Genomic DNA, 12,216 nt, shown 5'->3' on the forward strand with positions numbered 1-12,216 from the left:
TGCTTCCGTGTCTGGCTCCTCCACTGCCCAGCTTACTGTTGGACGCTGGGAGGAAAAAGGGGGACCCCGGGGCTTTCCCAGTGTTCCACGGTAAGGAGACGGTCTCCCCCCTCCTCCCCCGGGTCACAGTTCTGATTTCCACCGTGGGGGCCGCCTGGGGGGCTTGGCTGGCTGCCCTTGAGGGGGCCTGGGCCCCCCAGATGTGCCCTCAGCAGGGGCAGGGGTCCCGGACCTCCCACCCTAGCCAGAGCAGGGGCGGGAGAGCCGTCCCCGGGGAAGGTGGGCAGGCAGGCAGGCACGGAGTGGCTTCCTCTGGTTCCATCTGAGTGGTATCCTCTCAAGGGCAGGGCTCGGCTTCCTGGGGCTCGGGGACTTCCCTGCTTCTCACCCTGCCTGGCCCGAGGGGATGCCTCGTGGCTCTTGCTGAGGCCCGGAGAGGTGGCAAGCTCTGGGTCTGGCCCGCAGGCAGGGGGCTGGATGAGATGACCCCCAGAGGCCCTTTCCAGTCTGTCATTCTCCTCTGGGGGTCTACATCTCTGTTCTGACTCTTGGCGAAGTGCTCCCTCTGTATGATTGGGACCCCTCTGCTGCCCGAGTTTCTCCTGGTTGTGTGGCTTGCAGAGACGGGGGCAGGAAGGAACAGTCTGCCTCCTTCCTTATCAGTGCTCAGACCTACCAGAGCTCTAGACCCGACTGCCCCTGGCCCATACTGGGACCTCTCCGCTCTGGGCAGAGGAGACAGCTGGTTTTGGTCTGTCCTTGTCCCTCCTTGAGGCTGAGGAAGGAGAATCTTTTCTTTCAGTGCCTTTCCTCTGCTGGAAGAACTTTCCTTCGTTCTTCCCTAGGACGCTGGCTGATCTCTGAGGGTGGCTGGAGTCTGCCCTCAGTCCGCAGACCTCCCAGGGCCTGGTGCCACTTTGGTCAGAGCCAGGAGCAGCTTCCTGGATTGGGTCAGCCGGAGTTTCCTGCTCGGTCAAGATGCAGGGCTGGCAGCCTGGCAGGATGTCTGTGTTTGTCAGGGACCGAGATGTTAAGGCCACATTCTTTTGCCAGCTGGCCTTCCCTTAGCCTTGACCTCCATCTCTGCCCTGGTGCTCAGCCTCTGGCTTCGTTCGGCAGGAGGGGTGAGAGGACAGGTGGGTAGTTGTGGAGGCCTGCGGTCCGTAAGATGACGGAGTGCATTCTGGGAGGGGACTGACTTTCCCAGTTGGCAGGGGCGGAAGTAAAAGTTGTCTCTTGAGCTTCCAACGGTGGAGATGAAAGAAGGGGATACAGTTGGGCACAGGCATCCTTTGCCTTGCCTCCCGGCTGCTTCCCTTCCCTGGATTGCAGCTTAGCCCCAGGGGCTGGAAGAAGAGCAGGCAGGAATGTCCTGGAAAGAGGGCGGGGCTCTAGCTGCCCCGAATGAGGGTGTCGGCCAAGGCGAGCTCTTAGGATCCCAGCTCCTGCTGGAAGGGGTTCCAGCGACACCGCATCCCCCAAGGAAAGCAGAAACAGAGGGGGCTGGGACCTAGAAGGTGGTGAGGGAGGTGCCATTCTCCGACTCGGAGAGGCTGCTCTTGCGCCAAGTGGGGAACACCTGGCAAAGGGACGCCGGGCCGGCACAGCCCAGCTTGGTGAGAAGGCGCGACAGGTCGCTGCGGAACTTCACACCCGCGAAAGTGTAGAGCATGGGGTTGAGACAGCAGTGCGCCAGGCCCAGGAACTCGCTCATGGTGATGGCCACGGAGAGGTAGCCGTTCAGCTCGCAGCCGTAGCCCACGGTCTTCAGCCTCGCCAGGGTGTCCAGGAAGATGACGACGTGGTAGGGTGACCAACAGAGGAAGAAGACGCTCGTCACCAGGATGGCCACCCGGACCGCCTTCTGCCTCTGCGGGCGCCGCTGGGCCTGGCACAGTCGGTGCACCACCCCGACGTAGCACCAGCCCATCACCAGCATGGGCAGCAGGAAGCCCCCGACGTGGTAGAGGAAGCGGGAGGTGAACCAGGCCTTGGTTTCGGCCTGGTTCTCCTGGGAGAAGGTACAGCGCGGCAGCGAGTCGTTGTGGTGGGGTTGGCTGACCTTGGCGAAGAGGATCTCGGGCAAGGCGAAGCAGCAGCCTGCCAGCCAGACGGCGGCGCAGGTGATGTGGACGGAGAGGAGGCGGCGGTGGCGGTAGGCGTGGACGGCGTGCACGATGGCCAGGTAGCGGTCCACGGCGATGCAGGCCAGGAGCAGGCTGCTGCAGTAGAAGTTGATCTTGTGCAGGGCGATCACAGCTTTGCAGAGGAACGTGCCCAGGAGCCAGCCCACAGAGCCCTCGACCACGGCGAAGGGCAGGATGAAGACCAGCAGGAGGTCGGCCACGGCCAGGTGGAACAGGAAGGTCTCGGTGGAGCTGCGCGTTTGTCGGTGCCGCTCCAGGATCACCAGCACCAGGATGTTGCCCATCATACCCAGGAGGAAGATGAAGCCGTAGGCCACCGGCATGAACACAGCCTTGAAGGAGGCCAGGAGGGGCCCCTCGACCGTGGAGCAGAGGTGATTTTCCACCGCGGGGCTCTCGGTGCTGTCACTGTAGTTGCCGAGCTCCCTGTACTGTGAGGGCGGGGAGACAGCAGGGCGGGGGGCTGAGGACCCGTCTCTCCCCTTCACACGGGGACCCTGACTCCCCTGTCCCCCCACGCCCCCATGCCGCTTTTGTCCCTGTGCTCCCAGGACGTCCCACCGACCAAATCCCCATCTCCCCTTGTGTGTCCACGAACCAATCACTTTGCCCTTTCCCACTTCAGTTTTGGTCTGTAAAAGGGACTGATGCCTTGCAGGGTCCTGACGAAGCTGGAAGGAGATACATGGCGTATAGAGTGGGGAGAGGCTTCTCTGAAGGGCCGCGCACCTGTAAGTTACTTTATGTTTAGGTGTCCTCCTAAACACGGAAGGCTGTGGGCGCCCGGGCTGGAATCAGAGCTTCAGTTTGGGGAATGGATCTGGTTGGGGCAAGGAGCCATGTGGTCCGGTTCTGAACAGAGCAGTGGGCACTAAAGCCTAAGATCCTGCTGAGGGGGTGGCTGCTGGGGTGGCCCCCCGGCTTCCTCTTGGGGTGTCTCCCTATTCCTGAATGTCTTCATTACCCCTGAAATGGTAGTGACGGCCTCCTGGTTTGTTTAATGTGCGCAACGAGCTCGGGTATGGGATATTCCTATCCTACCCGTGTGTCTTGCTAACGGTCGGGTGCGTTTGAATCCACGTCGCCCCACCTCCAGAGCCCATCCTTCCACCACTACGCAGTTTCGTCTGGGGTTCCCTCCCTGCTACTTCCCATCACCGGCCGCCTCCCTCCTCTGCTTCCTTCTCTGCCTCAGAAGCAGGTGAGGAAGGGGTGGTGCTCTTCCAAGAGAAGGTGCTATGCCCACTTTGTCTCCGGAAGTTCCTCCTCCTCAGCCTCCTCCTCCTCCTCCTCCTCCTCCTCCCCACCCTGCCCCTCGCCACCGGAGCTCAGGTTGTTTACCCAGCTAACCACAAAGGAAGACATGGTATCTGTTTTCATACCTTTCACTCACAGCTGTCCCTCTGCACCTGCTCTTCCTCACTTCCCAGCCCCGCTCTCCCCCTCCACCCTCCACCAGACCCCTCCCCAAGGTTTCAAAACCAATTATAACCAATTTCTGTGGGTTGAAAAAGACACTTGTATAAATGATGAGCCCCAGGGAGGGAGAGGATGGGAAAGGATACTCTGCACAGAAGCTCTAGCTGGTCTCACGCTGCCCTTCTTCCAGGAGAACGAGGGGCTTGCACAAACAGGGGGTGGTTGCCCTGCCACCCAGGGACCCCGGTTGCGGGTTACACACTCACTCTCAGTGGGCAGACCCATTCTCCAGCCTGTGTCTTTCCTTCTGGTCCCAGGGACAAGTGGGTGTTGGAGAAGGGGGTGGGAGTTACATTTGTGCGATGACCCAGCCATCTGCCTCCCCCACCCCAGCGTCCCTCCACCATAGCCTCAGTCCAGCCCTCCTTCACCCTACTGCCCAGGACTACCGTCTCTCCATGGCCCCATTCCAGCAACTTCTCCACCTTTGTCCATCCCCTACACACAGGAGGGATTTTCTGTGATGGTCCCAGATCCCATCAGTGTCCTGCGTAAAGTCCTTCATTGGTTCCCCATTACCTGTAAGCACGGGTTTTCTTCTCATCTTTACCCCCACCCACCCACCCACTTTCACATTTAATAGCAAAGCCAATTATAAGAAGAAGTTGTGCGATAAAATTAATCAATAGAAGATTGGAGTAAGCCAATCCCAGCGCATTCACGCAATAGAATACAATGCAGTCCTCACAAAGAAAGGTTTGTCTGCATGTTGTCTTAGGGAAAGAAGGTTAACACACAGTGCCCCATTTCAGACCCAATTGCGGGGCACTCCACACTGCCCCCAACACCCCAATGCACCCTTGTCTCAGAGTCTTTGCTCCAATTCTGCCTTGTGCGGAGCACTCCTTTGTCCCCATGATTGCCTGGCTAATGTCTACGCTTCCTTCAAGGTCCCACTCAGCCCCACCTCCCCACCTCCCTCCTAGCTTGGGAGGAGATTCTCACAGTCTGCGGGGTCTGCGAGTCTTTATTACGGCACTGGGCATTGCCATGTGCATTTCCTCACTAGCTGGCGAGCTCCTGAAGGCTAGCCCTTTGTGTCCCCCTGACAAGGCCGTGTGTTTCACGCATGACAGACATGCAACAGATGCGTGCCCAGCAGCTCTGAGGGCAGGTTCCCAGAGACACCAGACGCCCTTGTATTCTGACACCTTAGGCAAGTCCCTCTCTGGGCCCCTGCGGAGACTCAGACACTCCTCTCCCCCTTCTTTGGTTCCTGCCTCCTCCCAATGCCCTCGACAGCCTAGAGCCTGTCTTGGGTTCTCTCACCATATTGGGAGCGATGTCCAATACTGTCGTTTGACTCATGTTGGAATTCAGCAGGAGGTAAATGGGGAAACCGTGAGAGGAGTAGTCTCCATGTGGAGCAAAGCAATTCAGACCCAGGGTGAAGAGATGCAGGGGCCGGGGGCCGTCAGTGGGGCTGGACGGCACCTGCCTCTGGGAGGAGTGTGGCTGTCCCACTGTGTGGAGGGCTTAGGTACAGCCAGCCTATCTGGCCCAGAAAGCCCTTTATGAGAGCCACTCAAGTCCTGACCCTCTAAACCGTCCAGGCTGATTGGTTTATCGCTCATTTAAAGTCAGCACAGTGGGATATGCCCCCAGGACCCTTGAAGGCCCATCTCCTGAGAACCCAGCTTTGGAAGACGGTTGAGGGGAAACGATCTTGCCCTCCTTGCCAAGACGTATTTGTTTGGCAAAGCGCTCAGGCAGGGAGGGGAACATGGGAGGAAGCTGGTTTGAGGGGTGCTGGGAGCTGTGAGTATGTCTCAGCAGGAGGTGTCAAACAGACATTTTGGGGGCTTGGGAGTGGTACATGTCAAAGCCACTTCCCATACCTAGGGGGTCAGTCACCTCCACCCCTCCCCAAACCGTGGAGGGAGGTAGTGAAGCAAGGTTAGTTCTGGTCTGGTGGGAAGTGGAGGGATCATGAATCCTCTATAGCGTGGGGAGTGGGGCGCAAAAGGGACCCCTCCAAGACTCATACCCACAGGGAGCTCAGGGCCGACGATCTGGCCGAGTGCTTACTCATTCTTTGACATCAAAAGCCTCCGGGGCCCAAGGCCCTCATGCACACACCTGCTCTGGGCACCCAGCATAGACACAGCCACGTGCCCAGGTCGAGTCACGACAGCATGCGGCCTAGGCAGGTACCCAGCAGAAAAGAGCAAGCACAGAAGCCAGGGACTCGTTACCCAAAGAAGGCAAGCAAACACGAGTGGGATGCAGCTGAGCGCTGAGCCAGGAATCTAGGTAGAAGATTGCTGTGAGCACGGGGGTTAGGGGAGGAGAAGGAGAACATTCCGGGTCCCGGTATTGAGGAGGAGAGAGGACGGGCGGGGGGCGGGGGACCAACGCCTCACAGGCCTGCACTGGCCAGTGGGAAGACCAGCAAACAGGGGTTCTGTGTGAGCAGGTGGGACGGGGCTGACAGGGGCGTTCCTCGGGAGTCTGCCCTGGACCCCCTCCTCTTCGATCCTCTCCACCCCATCTCGGGTGACACGGCTGGGGAGCACGTCCACAATGCAGAGTTCTCCACAGCCTGGAACTAGAGGCCCAAACTGACCAGATGGAATTGGTAAGGAACAACGGAGAGACCGAGACCAGCGTTTAAAATTTCAACCGTCTGGGGACAAGTTAGGGAAGCCCTGGCTTACCGACAGTTGATGAGAAAAAGACCTGAGAATGTGTTGATCGCCAGCTTCAGATGAGTCACAGGGTGATGTGGCTACTGTCCCCATACCCTAGGTGAACAGAAACCCGTAGGTGGGCAGCTGACACCACCCCGGTTTGTTTGGTCTGGACAAGGGTGACCAGTTGGCTGAGGGGTCTGGAAATCCCCACCCTGGGAGGAAGTTTTCAGGTCCTGGCGCGAGGAGTCTAGGCAGAAGAAGACTGGAGTCCAAGAGAGCTGCCTTCTTCGAGGCCTAGAAGAGCTACCGTGGGCAAGAGGGCAGCATGGCTTACTGGGAAGCCCTAGAGGGCAGACTGCGAGGAATGGGCAGAGGTTGGGGCACGGGGTGTTTCCATCAAAGGAGAAAGAACCTTCTCCCGGGCAGAACTCTCCAATAGGGGGTTGGGGGGCCGCTGGGAGGAAGAGGAATGTCTGAGCTCGGGTGTGCGGGGAGGGATTCCTGCCCTGGACAGGAGGCTGGGCCCTGCCCTCAAATGCCCCCTCACGCACAGCTCCCAGATGCTCCGATTCTCTGGCGGTCATGCTCTGCCCAGGGCTGAGCGGGTTCTCAGCATGAAATTCATCGAGCTCAGCACCTGCGTGGGAGCTTTGTTGCCCTAGCTCGTCTGTGGCATAGCCAGAGAATGCCCCAGACTGACCTTGCGGCTCAGCCCCCAGGAGAAGGCAGGGCTGCTGAGTGTGGAGCTCATCCAGCCAGAACCCCAGGACTCCAGGGGCCTGAGTCATCCTGGCTGTAGGAGGCCTCTGCACACAGATGCAGGTCGTTGCTCTGGCCATAGGGAGCACACGCAGGCTCCATCTCCTTTCAGGTCCCTGTCTGGACATTCCCAACCAAGAGTCAGGGGCTGTGAATGGGGCCAGCCGGGCAGGCTCTCCTTCCAGCCCTCAGGGGCTTGAGGGGGGAGGACATCTGGAGGATTGAGACTGGGCTAAGGGTGCAAATGGGGGTCTGTGTCCCTAACCCCACTCTTCCTTTTGAGGGTCCACACTCCCAAAAGACCGTCTGAGACTCCGGCTTGCCACTTGTCACATCACCCCCTTGCTCCCCCTCCCCCCTTCAGGAGCGAACCTACTTGAAATATTTCGTCCTGTCATTCCTGAAAGACTACTCAGTCTTGTCTCTTGATTCTCAGCACCTTATCCATGGCCACTTTTTATGACATTCTGCCAGAGGGATGGGATCTGTGTCCTTAAGGAAGGCAAGAATTCCTGATGGACACTGTGGTCTATACGCCTGAGCCCAGATTCACCTCAACACTGACCTCTCCCCAGGCTGGCCCTGGGTCTCTCCCTCATCTCTCACCCCTCAGGTCACCCCCCAGTTGGGGCCTTCTCCCCTGGGATGCCTCTGGGACTTTTGACCTATTTTGAGGGGGGCTCCTTCCCTCCCCCGAGGCATAGCCCAGAAACGGCCTGGTTTTAGTTCCTCTTCCTTTCCCCTTCTTGATGAAATGAGATGGTGATGCTCTGATCACAGTGAAATGGTTTTGGCGGATCATCACTGAGGAGGAGTTAGGGGGAGCCAGGTCCTGGGACCGGACCAGATTTGCCCTGCTCTCCAGCAGCTTCCTCTCCAGGCTCGTGTGTAGGGTGGGGCTGGAGGTGCCGTTTCTGCCCAGCCCCTCTAGGCACCCCAGCCCAGGCCCCAGTGCTGTCAAGAGGGGGGCTCGGCACTCCCAGATCAAGGTTCCTGTGGACAGAGACTTTTCTAGGTCTGCCTAGATCTGCCTTCCTAGCAGGATGGGTCCCTGGTATGCCCACCCCAGGGACCTGGCTCCTTATTCCTTGTGCTTAGCCATCTAGAGTTTTTGTTTGGATCCTCCACTCATGGGAATTAGCAGCTCATCTTTTAAAAATGGGCATTTTAAGGGGCTAGAGTTGATCTTAGAATTCAGGAGGTGGAAGGGAAGACAGGATGACCAACACTTGACTATGACCAAGGGCCCTCAGTTCTTAATCTAACGTTAGAGTGTAAAACCCTTCTTCTAGGAAAGTGAACCAATACTTAGTTTGGACAAGGACAGAAAGAGGATAGGAAGTAAAAAAGCATAGAAGTGAGACTAACTTCAGAGAGAAATGGGCTAGGACTTTTAATACATCACAAGTCAATAAATACGTATTGAGAAGCTACTACGTGCAAGACCTTTCTTCTACTCTGCCATCCTAGGGCCTCTGTTCCACGAGACATTGTCAAGGCCGCTATTAAAACTGCGCCCAGCCCTGCTCTGAGTGAGTGGGGTGGAGGGAGAGGGTCTGTGCTCCTGAGGGGGCGACAGCCCCGGAGAGAGAGCATGTACAGGGAGCAAGGGAGGGCAAGATGAGGCATGGGGAGCTGGTGGAAGAAGAACTCCAGAGCCTCAATGGTCCCAGGACTCCTGGGCTCCCGACTAGACTCTGATCGGGGGAGGTCGGGCGTGCTCATGACTGGCCCAAGACCACTTATGTGCGTTGTGACATGCAACAAGTAGCCAAGTCTGTCTCCCTGGGCTGCCGGTTTTCTTTCATATATGGGACATACCCTGTTGTCCCCTGCCCTCTGCCACCACCTGTCTCTAGTAGGTCACGCAGCAGAGTGAGGCATGCAGTTAGGGGAAACTCTTGAGATTTCTCAGAAGCCAGGACCGGCCAGGTCTTGGGTTGGTTATGATGTTATCCAACTGGGTCAGGGCTCGTGGTCAGCTCGAAGCTGTGGGCAGAAGAAAACACCCACTGACCTAATCAGGTGAGGTCAGGGGCCAGGACAGGGAGCCAAGGTGGGCTCGTGGTGCCTTGTCAGGGCGGTGGAGTTTTAGTCTGGTCTAGGGTATTGCCCAGACTCTGTGATTACTCTCAGGGTCAACTTCATGGGCACATGACCCTACACTTAGAAGAGCTCCATGCTTGGTTTAGTGCTCTGCTGTTGCTATCTTGAAATTCTTAATAATTTTTGAAGAAGGGGCCCTGCATTTTCATTTTGCGTTGGGTCCCACAGGTGAGGCAGCAGGTCTGATTAGACGGATGGTTCTGGCTCTGCTTTTATCTGGGGATTGGATCTGAAAGGCCGGACTATGGGTAATTAGCTCTTCCCCCCTCCTTCTCCCCTTGTTCTACTTAGAGGTCCAAGCTTTGGGATCTGGACAAGCGAGAGGCAGAATTTTCCAAGCAAGTCTGAGAACATGGTTGGTAGAGTTCTAGTAGAGACTCCAGCCGGTGGAGCTAGAAGGTGTTGGGGAACATCTCAGGGTGAGTTTAGGGTCAGGAGAGCTAGTGGGCATAGGAGAAAGGATTTGGATCCTTTATGATCCAGCCCAGAGTGCAGCTCAAAGAGAAGTCCTTTCCTTAGAAGTACCATTGGCCATGGGGAAAAGGAGGAAAGGAGGAAAAAAGTTCCCCAAAGATCCTCATAAACAGCCTCTCCTGCCTATATACAGGAGCCCCAGGGTTCTGGTGAGCTGTTCCCTACACACATCCTGTGGGAGCCTGGTCAACTGAACCACTCTGGTTCACAGGAGGGACTTGGGTGGGTGGCAGAGTGTGATGCTGGGGACCATTTTCTTAGCCCATCCAAGAATACCTTATCTCTAGAGATTCCAGTCTTTTGAGGGGGGGTCACAACATGCTTTAAAAAATTCCTAGGATTAACACAGAGTTCTCCCACCAACTTGGCATCCCTGTGCCCCTGGACTCTGACCCAGTATGTGGTCCTCTTCCTTACTGACCACCTGCTCTCATGCTTCATTCCTTCAGCACATAATTATTGTCTAAGAGCTTCCAGGGAGTGGGGCTTTTTTTCCTTTGTGGGTAGACTGTAAGCTATTTGAGGGCCAGAACCAAAGCCTCAACTTCTCCATCCTACATAGAATGTAGTACCCCAATGATAGAATCGTAAAGCCAGAGATGAATAAATATACTGGAGCAATGCCAGGTTCCCAACAGTAAGAAAACCTCCTAAGTATTTTCCCATCCGGGCCCTTATTCCACCCTGAAGAGATAAGGAGAGGATCTTCTTTTGAAGAATGGAGAGGCAAAGTGACTCGTTCCAGGTCACGTAGCAAGTCAGGGAGGATGCAGACCGGAACCCATACTTCCAATTCCCCCGAAAGAATGTCTATTTCAAGCAACAGCTCTACTTATCTCCTTCCTCCATGGAATGGGAAAATACAGTCTTAAAAAGCAAGAACCCTTGGGCCTGCCTCGATTCTGCCAATCCACAGTGGGAAGGGACTCCACAGCTAGCCCCTCTTCCCTGGGCCCTGGGCACAGCATATCTAGATTTCCAAGCAGGGCCTGGGTGACCAGCTGTCTCTACTCACCACATCTTCCAGGTTGTAGTTCATAAGGTCCATGTCCAGGGTTAGGGGGTAGTTCATGCTTGTAGCCGTATGTCAACCAGACTGGTCACTGACTGATGTTGAGAGGCTCTGTGGTGCCTATAGAGAGGTGACAGCCATCAGCTGCAAATTTAAACAAATGAGCTGCGCACTATCTCCCGGGCCTGTGTAGGACCCGCCGTCTGCCTCACAGCTCATCACTTTTTTTTCCACTGGGTCTTTTCTGTTGTTTTTTTTTTTTTTTTTGAAGAAAAAGGGAAAATCCCCACAGCATCAGTGCTAGTCAAGCATTTCAGCCTCTTTCCTGGCAAGGGTTGTCTCAATGGGGCTTGTGACCGATGTGAAGGCTGCCCCTGGCTTCTCCGACCTGCACCTCCCCAAAAGGGAGTCGTACCTTATAATGAAAACCACCACACCAGTTGGTGGGGCAACAAGGGAAACTCCGCATAGAAAGGGAACAGGAGGAGAGCCCTTCCAGGACCTCTTCTCCCAGCCACCTTCAAATCTTCACCTTTCTCACCACTAGGGAGATCGTTCATCCGGTTCACCCCAGACTGAAAGTCCCTTGTCCTGGGAAACCCCTCACTCCCAGGCAAATGGGGACACTTGGTCACCCTACTTGCTACCATCCTTTTGCCCAGGCAGGGGCAAAACCCCTTCCCTTTCCAGCTCAAGTTCAGGAGAGAAAGGTTAGAAATTTTCAAAGGGAACAACACTAAAACATTACTGGAAGTCAAAAATGAAATTACCCAAATTACCAGCAGAAAAATATAAGTAGTCACAGAGTCATCTTCTGACTCAAAAAAGAATGATGTTCTAGCTGCAAATGAACTTGGTTGGCACCTAATTATTAACATCAGAGACTACCCAGCTGGAGTAGAGTCTTACTCAGGAGGACCCCGAGGTTCAGATGGGAGAGGAATATCCCCAGGACCCACAGCTAGCCAGTGGCAGAGCTGGGCCGCAAAGCTAGCTTTCCTGACGGCATATTCAGTGTTTTCTCCACACCAGGCTGCCATTCCCACGGGCTCATGCAACCCTCTCCTTTCCCTCAACTCTATCCTCTCTGAGGACCCCTTCCTTTAAGAAGCCCCTTTGTAGGCATTGATCACTGTCCCTTCCATGTCCCCTCTTTGTGCCTTTTCTTCCAGGAGAGGGCATGGCCTCTCTTGGGCCACAACAACCTAAAAATAATGACAGCACACCAGGGCACCCACACGGGACGTGCTGCTTCTTTGCTCTTGTCATCATCTTCCCTTCCAGCCAAATTACCATTTGCTGGGATTCTCCCCTTTCGAGTGTCTTCCTTCATCTTTTCCTCCATATTCATTCCCCATCTTTCTCTCTTACACACCTTGCTTATAACCCCCACTGGACCCCCAACAGATACAGCTTTCTTGGGTTTCAACAACTTGAGGAGTTCTTGGCCTCTGTTCGGGCTGTCGGGGCCCGTCTTTCCCCTCTTCATTCAGTCACTGGCTTCAGCAATGGCTTTCAAGGAGGAAGAACCTCAGGACAATGGGTAGGAGTCCCTCTTCTGTACTTCCAGTCCTGAAACGTTCAGGAGGAAGCTGCCCCGATGTTT

General features: G+C 55.8%; 1 protein-coding gene across 1 annotated transcript; it reads right to left on the minus strand.

Annotated features, from left to right (window-relative positions):
• Positions 1–1,349: 1,349 nt before the first annotated feature.
• Positions 1,350–10,670, minus strand: CXCR5 (C-X-C motif chemokine receptor 5). Its single transcript, XM_045894882.2, has 3 exons — positions 10,614–10,670; positions 5,456–5,464; positions 1,350–2,578 (listed from the first exon to the last, which is right to left on the minus strand). Exons 1-3 carry the CDS (start codon positions 10,668–10,670, stop codon positions 1,511–1,513), a joined length of 1,134 nt encoding a protein of 377 aa, XP_045750838.1. The 3' UTR covers positions 1,350–1,510.
• Between the last annotated feature and the right edge of the window lie 1,546 nt (positions 10,671–12,216).

This window comes from Mirounga angustirostris, unplaced genomic scaffold (genome assembly GCF_029215605.1).
Source record: "Mirounga angustirostris isolate CCGP_5_RB_7025 unplaced genomic scaffold, mMirAng1.0.hap1 SCAF_13, whole genome shotgun sequence".
Taxonomy (NCBI): domain Eukaryota; kingdom Metazoa; phylum Chordata; class Mammalia; order Carnivora; family Phocidae; genus Mirounga; species Mirounga angustirostris.